Source organism: Pempheris klunzingeri, chromosome 5 (genome assembly GCF_042242105.1).
Source record: "Pempheris klunzingeri isolate RE-2024b chromosome 5, fPemKlu1.hap1, whole genome shotgun sequence".
Classification (NCBI taxonomy): domain Eukaryota; kingdom Metazoa; phylum Chordata; class Actinopteri; order Acropomatiformes; family Pempheridae; genus Pempheris; species Pempheris klunzingeri.
This window is the reverse complement of record NC_092016.1, coordinates 4,925,489-4,945,601: the sequence shown is the minus strand read 5'-3', so window position 1 is coordinate 4,945,601 and position 20,113 is coordinate 4,925,489. Positions and strand designations below refer to the sequence as shown.

General features: G+C 42.5%; 1 protein-coding gene across 1 annotated transcript; it reads left to right on the top strand.

Moving 5' to 3' along the window:
* The first annotated feature begins 1,887 nt into the window (after positions 1-1,887).
* On the top strand, positions 1,888-20,097 carry slc6a15 (solute carrier family 6 member 15). The gene is made up of 11 exons (XM_070830135.1): positions 1,888-2,205; positions 7,036-7,193; positions 7,755-7,881; positions 8,040-8,221; positions 12,230-12,340; positions 13,977-14,218; positions 14,964-15,162; positions 15,708-15,900; positions 16,996-17,155; positions 17,699-17,861; positions 18,776-20,097. The coding sequence occupies exons 1-11, from the start codon at positions 1,905-1,907 to the stop codon at positions 19,154-19,156; spliced, it is 2,217 nt and encodes a 738-aa protein (XP_070686236.1). The 5' UTR covers positions 1,888-1,904; the 3' UTR covers positions 19,157-20,097.
* The last annotated feature ends 16 nt before the right edge of the window (positions 20,098-20,113 follow it).

Below are 20,113 nucleotides of genomic sequence, written 5' to 3'. Positions count from 1 at the left end.
ATGTGGACAATGTGTGTGTGTGTGTGTGTGTGTGTGTGTGTGTGTGTGTGTGTGTGTGTGTGTGTGTGTGTGTAGAAGAGGATGACTGAGGTACCAGTGCGCAGGATGTGGCTTGCCAGTGAATGATGAAACACTTCACATGGATGTCATGAAGACAAGGCGGGAGGGAGGACATTAATTTATGCGTATTCCTCAGAGAACAGATTGTGCTCGGGCAGAACAACGAACCACATGGCACCGACTTGTTGGGTTCATTTTTTTAATCTCGCAGCATCCGCATTTTTCTCATTGTTAAACGCCGGCATGTTTTTTTTTTTTTTTTTTTTGTCTCCCTTTTTTTTTTGACTCAACTATTCCTGAGTTATGTGCAGACAGGGAAGAAATCAGAAAAGCGTTTTTGTCTTTGTGCGTCCCGTCATCCTCATGGAGGATGTATGGGTCACGGCCATACCCTCATTTTCTTGCAATGACTGCGATGCCATTCCCTCTTCCAGCCTCCATAATAACTGCAGTGAAGGTTACTCAGCATCAGCGCTCCTTTTGGCTGCTGTGTTGCGTTCACTGGATTATGAAACGACGGCCTTTGCCTCATACAAACCAGGCTAATCTGGAAGCGGTAAAGGGAATCTATTAATCACCTAATCCTCTGCTTGGTGAAAGGCGGGAGGGATGTTGTATTTCCGCAACATGCTGATGGCGGTGATGCGTTTTTGGGGTTTTTTTTTTTTTAAATGAAAATGTTTAAGGAGATAATACATCTTAAATGTAAAACCAAGACGCCGTAGGATGCTGAAATGTAAAATACAGGGATGTTGCGCACCTCAACGCGTCTTTGGATGGACAGTGTCCACACCCTTGAATCCCTCCCAATGCTATTTATAGTAAACTTAACAATAAGTGGCATTAAATGTGAATAAATGATGGCTTTGCAGGGCAAAAAAAAAAAGAAAAAGAAAAGAACCCTGTGTTTCCTCCACCCTTTTAATGAGAGCCCATGCCAGGTCATGTTCGCATTTTTTATTGTGGAACTTAATATCCCTTCGTATTGGAGGGCTTTCCCTATCCCAGAGAGCTGCGGAGAAAAGGAGTGTTTGGGTTCGTATGCAAATTGCCTCCTCCCTTCAATTATTCAGGAGACTGGGAACGCGATAGTCTCCGTACCTCGACTTGCCAGCGTCCACAGCCAGGCTGAGGCTCAAAGGCATTTTGTCGGAACAATGACTTACAAGAAGATGATCCTCATTCATAGATTTTGCTGTCTGTCCCCGCAGCCATGTGATATCCATGTGAGAAATAGCTCTGCATCCCCGGGATAAACTAAAATAATTCTCTGTGTGGAGGAGATTTTAGATTACAGTGTGGAATAAGCAGGGAGTGAAAAGCCATGAATTATTTTCTGTAAAAGAAAAGTATGCTTAAAATCTGCCTTCACGTTGCTTTTTCATCTTTCCTGTGTAAAAGACAAGAGTTTAGGTTTTAATTTCCACGTCAGATGTCTGAGAAGGGTTTAGTCTGCAGGTTATCGAAGGTGATTCAGGGTAAAAACAGTCAGACAGCAGTTCATGACGGGAGAGTAGCTGAAGGTAGAGACACAAAACTAAATCAATGATTCAGCAGCTCACCAAATGTGTCATACATTTTAAGTCGTTCTACTTTCTACTCATCACAATATTTCCTCTTCTGCCCACAGACATTCTGTGATAATGAAGAAATAAACCACTTCCTGATCACAACCTTCACAAACTGTCTCAAACCCCACGGGCCCTTGAACCCAAAACACCCTCAGACTTGCAACTTTGCATAGTCAAAGTTCAAAAAAGTGACTCTTCAGAGACGCCGGCCCTGCCTTGTAAGCCCACCGACCAAAAAGACGTTCCACCCCTCGCCCTTGTTTGCTTTATCAAATGCCCAAAAACAGCAAGGCCGTCAAGAGAGAGCTTGACGACGATGTCACAGAGTCTGTCAAAGACCTGCTTTCCAACGAGGACGCCTGCGACGATTCCTTCAAGAAGAGCTCGCTGATCGTCAACAACCATGAAGGGGAAGGGAAAGAGTGCGACGTGGAGGAAGGGGGCTCGGACAGCGAGGAGGAGGAACGCCCGGCCTGGAACAGCAAGCTCCAGTACATCCTGGCCCAGGTGGGCTTCTCTGTAGGCCTGGGCAACGTCTGGAGGTTCCCCTACCTGTGTCAGAAGAACGGAGGGGGTGAGTTACCAGCAGTCAGCAGTCCTCGCTTCAAGCTTCACTGTGTCTGTGGAGGAGTGGGCAATATGGGAAAATGTTTCCATGATAATGCCAGTATTAATTGGTAACATTATTTAGTAATAGTTTGAAAGATCTATATTTTAAAAAACAAAATAGTTGTTTGCTGCATATGAGTTACAGGACAATGGGTCTGGTTTTTATAGTTTTGCCCATCATATCTATCAGTTATAATAACATTGTTCTCATAAAAGTAATTGTTGAACTCATGAGTCAACAACGTCCAGCAGGGCAAAAAGCACAAGCATTAAGATGATGAGGCAGGTTGCAAATAAGAACAACAAAAGAGAAAACAAATGGCACCAATATTGGCTTATTGCACAGGAAAACTGTGCAGGTACAACTATAACAAGAGAAGCAGGTCACAGATCCACTGGGAAGTCTGTCTGTAAACTGTGATGAACGCTTAGAACAGAGAGTTGGGTAATCATCGATCAAGTTTGTCAGTGTAATTTAGGCAAACGTTTAGATTTGCCTAAAGCGTGTTTGAGCATGTCAACACTAACTTCTAACTTCTTAACGATGTTGGCACATCTTGCACAGGTAAGATCTCATCAGTTACCTCGGCAAGTACAATGTTATAACCAAAACTATGAAAGTAAGATTCAAATTGTAGTTACCTGGATGTGTCATTTGACGTCAGAGGTGTGGACTTCATTTACTAACTCACTAACATCAGAGCTGACCTGCAGTTACCCAGCAAGCATTTTCATACATGCTGACATGCACCAAGTTTCAGAATATGGCAGGATCAGGATCTCACGGGTGAGAGCTGGGAGGAAACACCACTAGGTCCTGAGAGTAAAGAGATAATTGCTTCTCGTACATGTTATAACAAAGGACAAATAAGAGCGACAAAAAGATTGATGTGTCACTTTTATTGCCTTGTGGAGGAAAGAAGCCAGATTTTTTTTTTCTTTTTGCATTTTAACAACATGGAAATGTGCCTGAAATTGGATTTGTTGAAAACAGCTTCTATGTGGGTCTCAATTTCCCAAAATGATCGTGTAGCTGTTATTATGACAACGCATTCAAACTTTATTTACAGTGTGGGTGCAGGATCTAGTATCAGCATGTAGTCTGTATGTATGTGCTACTTAAAGAAGTACTATTGTAAGAAAACTCCCCCAAAAATCCAAATTTATTATCAGGTTGCAACTCTTGGATGCTAAAAAGTCTCCTCACGATTAGTCTGATCATTTATATATAGAATCCACATGCACCACGCAGATGCAGGTGTTGTGCAGTGCAAGAAAGATGGAGACACAGAGACCTTCCTATTTTGTGCTCGCCTGCCAAAACCAGACTGCTCTGTGACCTTCAGGATCGACACCAGACTCATGTGACCACCTGTGTTTCTGTCCATGTGCAGTCTGCAGCATTTCACTAACAAACAGCAGCTAACCCCCAATGCACTGTTGCCAACATGCAGGTACTAATTCAGAGGAAATCATAGTCTAATAATAACAACATTCAACCCAGCTGCAATCAATACTACAGTTCCCACAATGCCCTGTAATGAGTGCGTGCGCTACTCGGCTTTCTCCCCACAGAGTGTTGTGTGAAGATGAGAATACTCTAATGTGTGTGTGTCCCGTGAAGGTGATAAGGTGTTGCGCTTCCCACCTGAAGATTATGTAAAGCCACTGACTGGCTGGAGAAAGCTGATTAAATCTTAGACGGGTCATCCAGACAGGATACAAACTCTCAATCCAAGTCAAGTTTATTTGTATGGCCTATAATCTTTTACAACGTGCACGTGGGCGTCACTGAGCCACAACAACAACAATGGTTCTCGCAGTCCAACTCTCTGTAAAGTCCTGGGGAAGTTAGTGCGTAAGAACATTATGAGGAACCACATAGAGAAAATGAAAAGGAATTCCCCCTTTTTTTGAACGTCCACATGTGTTCTTAAAATCCATCTGTTATTGTCTGTGATTGTGTGTGTGTGTGTGTGTGTGTGTGTGTGTGTGTGTGTGTGTGTGTGTGTGTGTGTCTTCATGACCTCTCTCTAGATCCTGTCATGTTTTGAGGTCTGTTTTAAACAGCTCTGGTCACTCTGCTTTGTTCAACTGTAATTAGATTAAAATGGAGCAAGTCTGTGCTGTGTGTGTGTGTTAGTGTGTGTGTGTGTGTGTGTGTGTGTGTGTGTTAGTGTGTGTGTACTTTATCTGCATCACCAGGAACCTGTACATGTGTATGTACGCCCATTCCTTTCATCCACTTGGTATTATGGTATAAATTTCCATTTAGGGCTGTGTGGCGAGTTCAGGGGAAGTGGATCAAACTACAATTTTCATTATTGATTAGTTCATCAGTTATTTTCTCCATTAATCCATCTACTTCTATTACATGCCATAGTAGTAAAATAAATAAAAAATGTTAATTCAATTTTCCCAAATCAACATCGTAGTCAAATGGATTGTTTTGTTTGACAAACAGTGCAAAACTCAATAATATTCTTTCAACTCCTGCTTACTCAATACTTTCTGTATAATATTGAATTTTTCCCATGTTTGAATGTTAGTTTTGGATACATTTTGGATAAATTCAGGGTGTGGCTGTGGTTCAGTGGTAGATGTTTAGCTCGTCGATAGGCGGGACTTTCCTTCCCCTTCCTCGTAAAAATGATTTTGCACTTCTCACAGAGTTTGTTCTAACTGGTGCAAGTTAATACTTCATCATTTTTAGCTGTGGCCAGCAGTTCTATAACATGCTTATCGATTGATCTGTCGGTTGGTTGGTCCACATCTTTCACTCTACGTGGCTGACATTTGTCATCAAGGTCAAATGTGTGTGTGTGTGTGTGTGTGTGTGTGTGTGCATGCACGTTAGCCACGCCCCCTTCATATCTTGAGAACTGATCATTAAAGACTCTTGTGGGAGGCATCTTGTTCTCAGCAGAGAGTAGTTTTTGTTTCTTCACTGTCTTTGGCCAAATACACAGAAATATACATAGACAGAGTTTAGCATTCACACAAGTCCACAGTATTTAGCATCACAACACTGTGATCAACTCAAAGGATTAAACTACAGCTTCATGCATTTGTGCAAAGGGAACAGTTGTGCATTTAAAACATTTAAAAGTAAGCTTTAGTCCACAATGGCTCCTGCCACACATTTCTCACCAGCCACCACGTGGACACGTGGATGCATCAGTGTATTTGGCCGCAGCTATTGCAAATTTGCACTTGTTAATGTACTTCTGCTTACTGCCATTGATTGAATCTAGCACTTCCTGGCAACGCTTACAAGCTGAAACCTGCTGTGCCTCATTTTTTAGACAGATAGCATAGCCACACCTATCCAGAGACCTTTGGGCATCATCCTGTGTTTGGTTTCTCAAGTTATTTCCAAAGGTTGTGCTGATGTAGTACGCCCTCGTTGCTGTACATTTCATGGCGCCAAAAAATAGATGGAACTGTCAGTCGTCTGAACCACGCAAAGACGGGATAAACCAGCTATTTCTTGTTCGTGTACCTTAAGTGCAGAGAACAGGGAAACTATTTTGAGAAAAGATGAAATGCACTCTTATCAGGCTGTTTGCTTTCTCAAAGCTCTATCAAAGCACTCGAATGTCCAAGGGAGACTGTCGAGGGTTTTAAAAGACAATGGAATCCAGAGGGGTTTTTGATGCTGACTGATGTCAAAGCATCTTCCCAGAGTGAACTGTGTACTCAGTGAACCAGAATTAGATGTTTTAATATTAGAAACCAGTTAGTATACTGTACACACACAAACATACAGGCTTAAAACAACACACACATTTACTTCCTGTCTGTGACCACTCCCATCCAAAACCAAACCTGGGAGGGACAGCAGGACTCAGGAAAGGATCTGAACGAACGTCCTGCCAGATGAAACAATAAACACTGTTGAAACAGGGATGAAACTAACCTTAAAAACAATACACCCATGGCGGAAGTTTTGACGCCACCTTCAGTGACTCATCAGCAAACATTACAGCGAGTAGACCCACCAGTATTTGCATTTGATGTTGTGCTTCAGCCTGTTATTGGGCCAAAAGTATCATTACAAAAAGTGTGTTTGCAACAAAGGAATGATACCTTGTGTACGTAACAGGAAAATAAAAGCCACATTATTTTGATATCTGCTGCCACTGAACACGTCTAACACCATTTAACACCAATGTGTCATGTGCCTGGCAGTCTTACTGCTCACGAGTAGTTTCACTGTCACAAGAGAAGTGCCCCCCCCCCTGTATTTTATTGAACCACAGCATTACAGCCTCTTTTAATGTTAGTCATTTCCCCTGAAACCTTAATTCTAGAGAGGAATGCCGTCTTTGTAATGTGCCTCAAGTAATCCCACTGTAATTTAGATAATTTTAGACTTCAGTATCTTTCCTGGCTATCTTCACTGCACCACACACCATGGGGGGGGGGGGTATTAGGTGGAGACACACAGATGCAGCTCAGCAGATGCTTATATAGTAATTTGCATGTGTGTATGGTTGTGTGTGTGTGTGTTAGGGAGATAATGAGACAGATACTGTTCAAGAGGCTGCTGTGTGTTTTTAGGCAAACGTGTGATCATCAGGGGGAAATTAGGTGGAAGTATAGTTAAAGTTTAGGAGGCTGCTGTGTCTGTGTGTGAGATTTTGTATAGAGCACATGGCAGCTAGAGAGATGTGTGTGTGTGGTGCTGACGGGCTGCTTTCAGGAACTGAAATGGTGTAACAGTCACGATGACAGTTTCAACTCTTTGCGTGTCCTTCATCTAACTCGCTGTCTGTATTGTTTTGACTGGCAGGAGCGTACCTTGTGCCCTATCTCATCCTGCTGATATTGATTGGCATCCCGCTGTTCTTCCTGGAGCTCGCCGTGGGACAGCGGATCCGCAGGGGCAGCATCGGCGTGTGGAACTACATCAGCCCTCGGCTAGGGGGCATCGGCTTTGCCAGCTGCATGGTGAGTGTCCACATTGGCTCTTTACATACACTTAAGTAAAAGTGCAGCAGTTTCATTGCATAACTTTTTCAGAATATATCCGTCACGGGACTAGAGATCGATATTACAATGTTTAACAATAAAAACAAGCAATTTTGAGCCTAAGATGATCAGATATTTGATTTTAAACTGATGGTTTTGGAACATATACTGCATGTTAAAAATAATGCAGCCTTTTTATGGGATCTGTGGCGTCTAAGGCACATGCGTCTTTCTTGGGAAAAATGATCTGGAGTACAGGAAGTGATGTAATTTGTGTTTCCAGCAGCAGCACTAGCACTCGCTGATAGTGACCGGTCATTCATGCTAAACAAGGGCAAAAGGGGAAGAAGCAGTTTTTCAGTATTCAAGGGTTTCTTTTGTCACTTCATACTATCTTCTTGTTGTACCAAGTACTGAACATATGTAAATAGATAAATGTCACGTTTGCTATCGTAGGTGATGATTTACATACTCTTCACAGTTGGTGAAGGTTGGTTAGTTTTGTGCTTTCTGAAGTCAACTGGCCTCTCTTGCCTGTAGGTGTGCTTCTTTGTGGCTCTCTACTACAATGTCATCATCAGCTGGAGCCTCTTCTACTTCTCCCAGTCCTTCCAGCAACCTCTGCCGTGGCACGAGTGTCCACTCGTCAAGAACAAGACCAGTACATGTGAGACACGATCAGACATATTAGAACCAGAGTCTAACATTTAACTCCCTTTACGAGGCTCGTAGGCTTTGATAGTGCTTGCTCCATAAACCGCAGCTGATTTTGATAAAGTGTGACACGTCAAGGCTGAGCTGTAACATCCACCCTTTTATCCGTAGATGTGGTGCCGGAGTGTGAGAAGAGCTCGGCCACGACCTACTACTGGTACCGCGAGGCCCTGGACATTTCGAACAGCATCTCTGAGGGTGGAGGACTCAACTGGAAGATGACCGTGTGCCTGCTGGTCGCCTGGTCTATGGTTTGTCTCGCCATGATCAAGGGAATCCAGTCTTCTGGGAAGGTAAGGAGAATTAGGTTTAATCTCATGGGTGGTTTCAATGGCTAAAATATTTGGAGAAAAGATATTATAACAACTAAGGAGAAGAGTTTATGAGGCAGAGGGCAGAGGAACTGCCTTAGCAGAGCTGCCCTGCGATCCTGCCAGCTTAGCCTATATAACTCCTCAAATATAACTCTGGAAAGTGGGGAACAGTGACAGATGCAGAAGGCCATTTCTTGCCAAGTATTATGGAAAATCCTCTCACACATAATTAGCTCACTTTAAGGTAGGAGCTTATAGAGTGCAAACTGTGTCTAACAACACTGCTAAGTGACTGCTTTAATATGACTTGACAAATTTTACTAATGATTCAGTCTCAGATATGACCCTGAGAGCTCATGTGATCTTGTGTGGGATTTCAGGATCAGCTTACTTTATCTTAGTGTAGCCAAGCCGACAGCAGTGTGACTAGCATCCGGAAGGATTAGCCCACTGGCTAAAGGTTGGCGTTTGCTTGCAAACTCACCCCAGAGTCACCGCTCCTCTCCTTTTACAGGTGATCTTTATCATTCCACACTTTCTCTTATCATATGACAAGCATTAGCCGGTGCACTTCCAAGGTCACAGTCGAGTTTGCGCTAATTGGAAAAATGGTCGCACTTTTTAATCTTCCCAGGATAAGCTTTGATGGAGAAGTCATTTGATTCTGGTATTATCCCCACTTCTTATGTCAGGCCTGGGCCGGGTTACAACAAAGTGTGGGGTCAAAATTAATAAAGCATATTTCAGTGTCTGCAATAGAGTAAGGTCTTTATATTCTAATGAACTTAACTCAATGAAATGAGTCTTTGTAGGAGTGGCAAAATCACAGAGAATTAACGCCCCATTCTGCAGCTCCGTTGGGATTTCTAGCGTCTTTTAGCTCATTATGTTGGTTTTTACAGCACATTCAGGGTATGGGTCAGATCAGCTGCACTCACAAACTGTTTTGGCAACTGTTTCCAACACAAAAGCACTGACAAAACCCACTGTATGCAATCTAATTAGCGCCAAAGAGTAGAGACACGTGTTAAACATGTAGCATCTAAAGACCCAGACTTTTTTCTCAGGAGTTAATGGAACCCAAACAAAAGCTTAAAAAAGTTTATCAGGTAGTCAGGTGCACGACTCTGATGGGACACACATGTTGTGCACTGTCTGCTAAGTTGATAATTGCCTACTAATGTAAGTTTTTAAGCCAGTGAAAAGTCGTGGCTGTGTATTTAACAGCTTGTTTTGGTGTGTTCTCGCTCCCTACTGGCCAGAAAAATATGCAGCTTTAATGATTTGGTCCTCAGGTTATTAAACACTGGATCAAACAATGTTTTTTTTACTTTGCAGAAAGTATGTACAGCCCTGTCATCATTAAAATCGTTCACTGGAACTATAGTTTTTTTTTTGTAATGGTGTGGGAAACTGGGTTTTCACCATCTAAATGAGTTTTCCCACCTTTGATCCAGACATTGTCCTCAGCTCAAGTCTTATCCCAACAGCTGTCTGCTGTCTGCTTGGCTCCACTGAGCCCCTGTCTTTTGCGGCGTATTCGCCGACAAAACAAGATGGATGCCTTCAGCAACAGAGGTGCTTTTATTCTTGGCCTGTGCCACGTTGGTTTTGCGGGGCCAGACAGTCTCATTTCCCCTGTCTGCCTCATGCTGCTGCCTGGCAAGAAATGTCACTGATAACCACGGTCATTGTCACAATCACTGTCACAGTCACTGCCACGTCTGCCCTGCTATCAGAGGGGTTGTTCAAGTTCAACCGCTGACATCATGAAAATAAAATGAATTGCAAAAACAAAAATATAGATGTTAGGTAGTTAAAAAAAAAAAGAAAGAATACAGATTTTAGCCAAAACAGAACCACCTAAGCTACTGGTTAATTGTACAGTTTGGGCCAGATGGTCGTGCTCCAACTACCTAGTGTGTCTGGATGGCCTTTTCAGTTGGCCAGAGTAGAAATGGGCATGAACTTTCCCTCAAAGGGGCCAGCTCCAAGTGTCTTTGAAGTTAAATCAGCACTGTGCGGTACAAAAGAATATTAATGCCCTCTCCTTCCATGTTCACAAAAGCCTTTTCCAAGGAATATCCCTACCGCGATCTGCATTTCCCATTTGTGTGTGTGTGTGTGTGTGTGTGTGTGTGTGTGTGTGTGTGAGTGTGTGTGGGTGGGCGTGAGAGGGATCAGACCATTTTGGTTGCCGTGGTTACACGCGCTCTTTTGGCTTGGCTTGATTGTCAAGAGTGTGGCAAAAAAAGGAGGAGGGGGGGGGGGCATTGTTGGTTTATGAAGGAGGAAGAGAAAATAATGGTGAAGTTCATCATCGGTATTTGAAAGTTGTTGTACACCACTCCAAGGAACCAGTTATTTTCCAAATAGTGTGTGATGTAAGAGCTTAAATGTAGAACAGCCTGTGGGTCACTGACACATTGTGTGAAAAGTCTCAATAGTCACATGTCTGTCATCATGGGAAACCTTTTTGTATCCATTTATGAAGATAAAGCAGCTCTCAGAACAGGACCTTTTAGCGAGGAGCACATGCTATCAGCCATGACACATAACCTTTCATACTAAAAGTCCCTTTTCTGAAAGAACACAAGACTGAGGGTACAAAGGAACAGATATCTGCTTATCACACAGAATAGCAGCCTATTTGGCTTTGTGCTAACCAAGGCCATGAGTATGTTCTTAAACAAAAGCACTATGCTGGGAGGTTTAATCAGAAGAGGGGCTGACAAGTGCTGCAGCTGAGAAAAGTTTAAAAAAAAAAAACAACGAGCAAAGAAATGTCATCCAATTATGGCTCTTGACTTTATATTTAGGGATATATGTTCCTTTTAAGTTCTGTATGGTGTTAAATTCCTTGAAAAAGGGCCATTTCAAAGCAGTGTAACCAACTCTGTATCTGTGTTTCACCTCTGTGGACATCCCCAATATGACTTCCTATGGAGGTAGAACCTTTTTAGAGTTCAAGAACTTTACATTACCAGAGAACAAAGCTAAGGGGAAACATTTCAGACATGAAGTCTGAGTATTACAAAGGAGAATCACCAATTAGGAACCAAAACTAGAACTTCCCTCCCCAAGGACTTGGAGAAAATTGTTAAATTTCACAATGCTTGACTGATCTTTCAAATATACGAGTGAATCCTGCTTCAGGGTGAGTTATCCCTTTCCCTCTAAGACGAGACATTACACCATCTCCTTCAGAGCTACATATGGACCACCATGTAGGAGACGCAATGTCTCTGAATCACTAAATGCGCTCGTGACTCAACCGCAAACCATCCCTGAGTGCCTGCGCCCACACCCCACTGCCAGTCCTGTAAGCCGGTGTGTCAGTGTAGCGTCTGAGTCAGGCCTCTCGGTCTTTAAGTATCACCTAGTCTACACAGAGAAGGAGAAAAAAGACAAGAGGCCCACCGTCTAATTAGCACAATAACGGGACAAAGGGTCCTGCTCAGGCTGAGCAGCTACCAGTTCTGGCCAGGGATCATGCTGACATTGGTTATACACAACTTTCATTGTACATTAAGTCATCACTTCTTTGAAATACATTTTCAGAAAAGAAAAGTTTAAACCTGTAATGAAACTGCCATTAACGTCAGACAGAGCTGCTCAGGTTCTACATTATTTTTTACAGTTTTTTTTTAAGACATGCACACTGAACATAGCCAAGACTTTGAAATTCTACTCAGTAATCTAGTGTAGAAATCTATTACGAGTGGCACTGAACAAGAAAGTTGTGCAGTTTGCACTGTACTAGACTAGACTGGGTAAAACATAACCTGATATGACCGAGAAACAGATTTTGTCCTTTGTGCTTAAAGTTTCACCTTTAATTGTGTCACGTTCTGACTGTTTAATGTTTTCCAAGAAAAAGTGTGGCACAGACAAAGGAGAGATAAGACATTATAAAATGCTGAGTGACCTTATAATGTTTGTTTTATAAGTTCGGTGCAGTTTAACAGGATGTTTCGTTTCTTGCAGGTGATGTACTTCAGCTCCCTGTTCCCATACGTCGTGTTGATTTGCTTCCTGGTGCGGGCTCTGCTCCTCAAGGGCTCCGTCGACGGGATTCGACACATGTTCACACCCAAGGTGATGATTTTCTCCATCAATTAATCTGCCAATAGTTTCGGATCAGAAAAAAGTGAAGCATGCCAAGTGTGTTTTTAAAGAGCCTAAGGGGAAGTCTTTAGATGCGTTGTTCTGTCCAACCAACAGTGCAATAGTTAAGCTTGTTAAGCTTGTTGAGCATCAAAAGCATCACATCCTCACATTTGAAAAGCTTGAACAGAGAACGTTTGGTTGAAAGAGGATTAAAAGAGTGAATTATTATCAAAAGTGTTGCAAATGTATTTTCTGTCGATGGACTAATCAATTAATTGCCTCAGCTCAGCTTTACTTTAGCAGGAAATGTAGAAATACAACTGTTATTTCCTGTACTTGACATCACCTACTGAACATTCGGAGTGTGCATGGCGGCTTCATGTATTTTCTACCAGACACTGTTAAATTGAATCCACTCTCACAGTTTAAAAAAAAAAAAAAAGGTGCCTGAACTCAAAAATGTAATCTGCGCTGTAATAGGCCGGCTCCTCCACAGCAACAGGCCAATGGCACCGCAGGCTGTCGAATCATGTCGCCATAGAAACAGGAGTTACTGAGGCTTTATGTAACCAACCACCCGAAGACGCTCGCTCACAGCAGAGTCTGTCTGTCTCGTGTTTCTGCTCAGTCTCGTCGGCTGTCGTCTTACGACGCCGTGTACCTGCGGACATCAAAGTCCTGCTGCGCCTGAGCTCTGCTTTGTGCCCAGAACAGTTTGAGACCACTGTGATAGAAAACTACCGCCCGCTGCCATTTGGCAAGATGTTATATGGAGAGTCTGCAAAACACTGCATCGTAATCATATTAATAAAGAGAACAGAGATAATGCTGATGGATATTTAGCAGACATAAACTCTTAGAATTAAAAATTTTTACTTTTCAGCTTTAGCCCCCAAGGTGTATTTTTTCTTGCAGCCAGGTGAAACACACACACACACACACAGACTTGTGCGTAAAGCATAATAAAATACATCAAGCGTGCACTAAAAATATGCAGAACATATGCAGACCACCCACTCAAAGTTGAACTGCTGCTCAGAAACCTGCCATTATTGAATGTATTGACACCTGTGTATTTATGTGCAGGGCTGTAAATATGAATCATTTACATGTACGTTTTTTTAAAATTATAACGTGAAAAAATAGCACCACAACGTCTCAGAGCTCAGGATGTCGTCTTTCTTGTTAGGTCCATGACCGAGAGCCTTCAACATATATAAATGTATAAAAAATTCACTTTATGATAAAACAAGAAAAATGTGTGTCATCTTTTGACCCACATAAAGTGTGGAACTTGGGTCCAGTTATGCAAATGCAAACCATGTCAAGCAGTAAATCCTCAGTCTTTAGATGCTGGAATCTGCAAATACTTGACATTTTATCTTAATGAATAAAAGAAGTTTTTTAGTTTTATGTTTGCAATACAATACAACACGGCAAGACTTTGTGGACACTTTGAATTTAGGGTTTTCTTCTTAAGTGTATCAGTGTTTGGTCATTCATTATACTGTTTACAGTCTGCTTTTTGTGCTCTATGAAGAAATCACTGTATAAGAAATTGTTTCTGTGAATATTTTCACCCTCAAACCGTTCACTTACGTGTTGTACCATCTTGTATTTTCAGTTGGAGATCATGTTGGAGGCCAAGGTTTGGAGAGAGGCGGCCACGCAGGTCTTCTTCGCCCTGGGACTCGGCTTCGGTGGCGTCATCGCCTTCTCCAGCTACAACAAGCGGGACAACAACTGCCACTTCGATGCCGTCTTGGTGTCTTTTATCAATTTCTTCACCTCTGTGCTGGCCACACTGGTGGTGTTTGCCGTGCTGGGCTTCAAAGCCAACATAATGAACAGTAAATGTGTCATACTGTGAGTACAAGCCTCGTTTCACATTAGAATATTTATAGACTGAGCTGTGTTACCTGTAGATCATCAAAGAGCTGCTTTAGAGGTTTGGGTGTCATTTTAACACACAGTCAAATGGTGATTGTGGCTTTTTGAAAAGACAAGTAGCTCTGCGGTGTTTTTATTCTTGAGACATTAGAAAAGCAGTTGAGAAAAAAAGCTCTTGCAGAATGTGTTCCAACGATATGATTCGGTCAACTTTATACTTTGAAGGATAAAGTTTAGTTGACCAACCTGAACAGCTGAACAGGAATTGCCCAATCATAGCGTAGCACCTGTACGTAGGCAAAGCAGCGGATCTTTCAGGTTTGGATCTCTCCACCCACTGAAGAGCAATGCTACTCTACAATTAAAGACTGGGATTTTATTTTTTGCCTGTTGAAAAGCCGTAAACACAAGAATAAATGCATAAGGAATGTATTAAATGGTGTATTTGTGAGCGCTTTCGACCAATTCATGGAGCTAACTTTGGCTGAATTAGCTCGCTGTCTACAGCTGATCAAATCTGCTTTTGTCTATAAAAGTATCTTTTTGTCATATTTGCTGAAACCGTCTCTATATCTTGATAGTAGTACATGAGAAAAAAGGCATTCTGTGAAGAAATCAGGTTCCCGTGGCTCCTCCAAGGGCTCCTGATGTCATTTACAAGAATCCATCACACCTGTTCTAAGTGATGTTTAACTATCAACGCCTGCTGCCTGTTTTCCAGGAACACCAACAAGATCGTGGCGTTGTTGGGGAACGGCATTGAAGAAAGCCTGATCCCCCACCACATCAACCTCACTCAGGTTAGTCAGGTCAGTGCTGAGGACTACAATCAGATGATAGAGGTCATCCAACGGGTGAAGGAGGACGACTACAAGAAACTGGGACTGGATTCCTGCAGCATTGAGGACGAGCTCAATAAGGTACATGCAAGAAGAAAGTTGAAGAGAGTTAAAAGAGTTAAGGAGTTAGTTTACTATAGCTTAGCACAAAGACTGGACCCTAGTTCTGCCCAAAGGCAACAAAATCTGCCTACTAGCCCCTCAGAAGTTCACTACAGAACAGGTTTTATCTCATTTGTTTCAGGAGTTCAGTAAAAGCGTAAAAAGTGAAAAGTAAAACAAAAAGTGGTACCAATAATATTTCCCAAAATCCCATTTTCCATCAGTATACCAACATAGTCGTGACACACTCACTGGTACACTGCTAAACCTTTATGATGTTAAAATCCAACAGTTTCTGCTAATGTTTCCCAATGAAAGCTTTCCAGGAAAAGGAAGGATTAGGCCATCTGAGCTGCTGAGAGGATTTCAATGTGAAACAGATGAGAGTGTGAGAGTTTTCACTTACAAAACAGGGGAAGTAGAAATAAAGGGTCCTTAAAAATCAAGGCGAACTCATTTGGGCTCAGATAAAGGCTGTGCCCACTCGTTTCTTACCTCTTCTTTTCTTCCTCTCCCCTTATCAGGCGGTCCAAGGCACAGGCTTGGCCTTCATTGCCTTCACAGAGGCCATGACCCACTTCCCAGCCTCGCCCTTCTGGTCTGTCATGTTCTTCCTCATGCTGGTCAACCTCGGCCTGGGCAGCATGTTCGGCACCATCGAGGGAATCCTCACTCCACTGATAGACACATTCAAAGTCCGCAAGGAATTTCTTACAGGTTTGACAGACCTCTTCCTACCTCTCCTTTAACTCATGCAAGGATCACATCATGTTTCTGAAATGGGGAAGCGCTCTGAAATATGTTCACTCTGCAGAGTGAGGGTCATTTTAATGTCTTTACACTGAGGGTGGATGCAGAATTGCAACGCATGCTGAATGCTGAGGTTAGCATAGCTTAATCACTGGATGTCTATGGAATCTGAAGCAACTCCATTAGAAAACACTTCTCTATCTGGGTTGTCTATCAATCATTTTCACATTTTGATATTTAAAAATGTCCAAACAAGTGAATAAATTACACTACAGTACATTAAAACTTGCAGTCCATGTCATGGCAGATGTTTACCAAAAGAGTAGAGCTACATGTATACTGTGGGAATCTTTTAAAGACAAATGAGGACGTTATAATGTTATCTATAATATTATCTCATAATGCCAGTCCTAAACCTTAAACCCTCAGCATCGTGGACTGAGTATTCTTTCTATTATTGCAGGCAGTTGCTGCTTGATTCTGTAGACATCCATGAACTAAAGCTAAGACAGTCTAACCCTCCATTCAACATGCCGTCCCTTACACTGCAGTCAAAGACCCAAAATTGAGCTATTCTTCAGGAGCGGATGGTGAGAAATAGTTCAGAAAATGATTACAGAAAATCTCCACCAGAGGAAACAACATGGTTTGATTAATGACACTCCCGGCTCAGCGGCTGCTGCACACCACAGTGAGCAGATGTGGGCCATCCCACTGGTCGTTTGATTCAAACAGCTTTAAATGGGTCCCGCTCTACTTAAACACACTCCATTTTAGCTCAGTTTATCTCCACTCATCTTATTTGAGTTTGGATTCTAGTGGGGACGGGAGTTCAAGACATATTCCAAAAAATACCAACATGTACTTGTACATGTATAAAGATCCACACCAATGCATTTTCCATATAAAACGTTTACATATGTATGTATTGTATCATAGTTTTTCTTTCTTGGAACAATGACAGTCCGCTCTTATCTAACACTGAATGTGAAGCGTTAGAGTGACACGTGATATAACATGTGTATCAGTGTGCACAGTAGCTAACAGCTTCCTCCTGTGCAGTGGGATGCTGCGTGCTGGCCTTCTCCATTGGTCTCCTGTTTGTTCAGCGCTCAGGGAACTACTACGTGGCCATGTTCGACGATTACTCGGCTACTCTGCCTCTGCTCATAGTGGTCATACTGGAGAACGTGGCAATCGCTTGGTTCTACGGGATTGATAAGTAAGTGCGCAACAGCATCATCTGCATAGCAACAAAACTTTAGGAGTCACTTATAACACGTAAACTAAGTAGATCGCACTTCACACGTGCTGAATCTAAACTTTTAATGGCTATTTAAGTCTGTAAACTAATTAGAAAATTGGCTTTTGCATCATTTATAAGTGAAATATTGTGTCAAATGAACAAATAAAACAAACTTTTATAGTTTGAGATCTATTTTGTATGCTACATTTTATGTGATATACACACTGTGAGTACTTTCCATAAGAATAAAATGAACGTTGTGACCACAGGTGTATGACACAAATCCTTAGCCTGCCAAATACCATCATTTCTAAAGGCCACTGTTTGTAGAGCCTCTGAATGGCCACATTGTTTGAATGGCCGATGTAAAAGGAGCCATAAAGGCACCATATAAATAGAAAATAAAGGCCATTGGGTTTATAAAGCAGAGAAATGAAACTATTGTGAATTCTTTACCACAAACATCTGAACTCACCTCCTGCTGCGCCGCTCTGTTTTCGCCCCCCCGTCACCTTTCAGATTCTTTGAAGACCTGAAGGACATGCTGGGCTTTACGCCATACCGTTTCTACTACTACATGTGGAAGTACATCACGCCCATCCTGCTGCTGGTCCTCCTGTGCTCCAGCTTCATTCAGCTGACCATGACGCCGCCCAGCTACAGTGCCTGGATACAGGAAGAGGTGAGTAAACGTCTCTGGCTCGTCTCTCCTGGGGCCGTGGATCAATGGGGGTGGAAGTTCTCCCACTTGTTAAAAACCTGGAACGAGTATAAAGCAAATTAAAGCGTTCAAAGTAAATGAGGTAATAGCTAAAAACGAGGGGAAATAGGCAAAGTTTTCACTGATAAACACATGTTCAGGCGTCTTTTAACCCTCAGACAATCAACAGGATGTGCAGTCTACCACAGAGACATTGAAGCACCTGTTTGATCACATCAATAGAGGACTAGTCATTTTAAAAGCTTCTGTAAGTGGAGCAAAGGCCAAATGGGGGAAAGTGTATCTGCATGTATTCTTTAATTCATCCAGTGAGGCTAACACGTCTCAGCTCACCAAAGCAGCTAATTAGATTCACCTGCAGCCGAACAGAGACGGATTTCCCTTACCTGAGTGAACAGAATGATCGGTCATCATTTGTCCTGAAGTGCATTCGAGTAGACGCCTGAAACGAAGTGCGAGAGCAGGGCTGCAACTAATATTAACTTTGATTATCACTGCAGCAATTTTTGATTAATAGATTAATCAGCACCCTTTGCAATTTCCTTGATACTAAGGTGACATCCTCATATTGTTTGTTTTATGCAATCAACAGTCACAATCCAAAGATATTCAACTTATTAGTATACAAATACGGAGGAAAGATGAAATCCTCACATTTGCAAACTAGTGAATGTTGAGCATTTTTCCTCGATGAATTAATTTTAAAAACTCGTAAAATATAACATCAGATGATTCAGTGATAAGAGTGTTACTTGGCCATAGTTCATCTCATTTAAGCTAAAAAGTAAAGATTTACAGGCAATAGAAAATTGAAAAATAACATTTCAGCATTTGACACCAGTTACAAACCTGTTTTTCTCCTCTTTGTCCTCCAGGCCAGAGAGCAGACCTTACGCTTCCCTCTGTGGGGCATCGTCTTCTGCATCTCCTTGGTGGTGATGGCCATCATGCCCGTGCCTGTGGTCTTTGGCCTGCGCTACTTCAACATCATTGACGACAGCACCAACGGCCTTTCCACTGTCTCCTACAAAAAGGGCCGCATCATCAAGGAGAGTGCCCGACCGGGGGAGGATGACGACACCAGCCTGATCCAAGGCAAGTCGCCCAGCGAGGCGCCCTCACCGATGCCCGGCAACAGCATCTACCGCAAGCAGAGTGGCAGCGGTGGCACTGACGCAGATACCGCACCTAATGGCCGTTATGGTATCGGCTACTTGATGGCCGATATGCCGGATATGCCCGAGTCGGACTTATAGACTGACTTTATAGTAAGCCCTGCCCGGCCATACCGGCTGGCCACTCCTCCCCTCCACCCTTCTGCGTGCATTTAGTTGGCCGTATCATCAATGTATATTTCACTTGTATTGTATATTCTTTGTAGATACTGTAGCTGCTCTCTTATTTGTTGTCTCTGAACCTTATATGACTGTCTACCTTAAAAAAAAAGATGTGGGAATAAATGTCATCCTTGTCTAATGTTTTGACCGTTTGCACAGCTGCGTCCCAAACTCATCTCTAGCTCCTGCTCCCTCCGGCCTTTGCTCCCTCCTCCTTGCAGATGCCACAGGAGAGAGCAGGTGTAAGCAATAAGATGGACACTCCACCGGGCCTACTTGAACAAGAATCTGCAAAGAGGAGTCTGCAAAGGAGCGGTTCAGGGGGGGGTCAAGAGGTCATCTTGGGACGGCGCCTGTGTCTGCGGGCAGTGTAAATCACGCCAGCTTCGAGTCCTGCTGTTAACAAATGGTTATGTACATTATGACCCCAACTGCTGGCCAACAAGTACTGAGATTAGTAGCAGTGTAGCCGCGCTGGATGGCGTAACGATGCAAGAAAGAACAGAGTTCTCTTAGTGAAAGTTCAGGTCGACCTCGTTCAAACAGCGAGAGGATGGCCATTGACAACCATTCACATGACTGTTTGAGACAAAAGTGTGCCTAAGTAATTTATATTTGTTTATAGAATACATGATGGACGCTGTATATTTAAGGTATTCTGTAAATATAATATAAATATTATAAATATATTTATCATGATAGTTTGGATATCAGAACACCATGTTTTTAAGGTTCAGAAGTACTTCAAATCCTTAACTCCTGTGTCTTTGTTTTTTACTAATGTGCTGTCAACGTCTGAGGACTGAGTCCTCCTTGTAAATATTTTTTTCCATGAAATGGCTTCAAATGCAATGTCTTTTTTTCCCTGTCAAGATT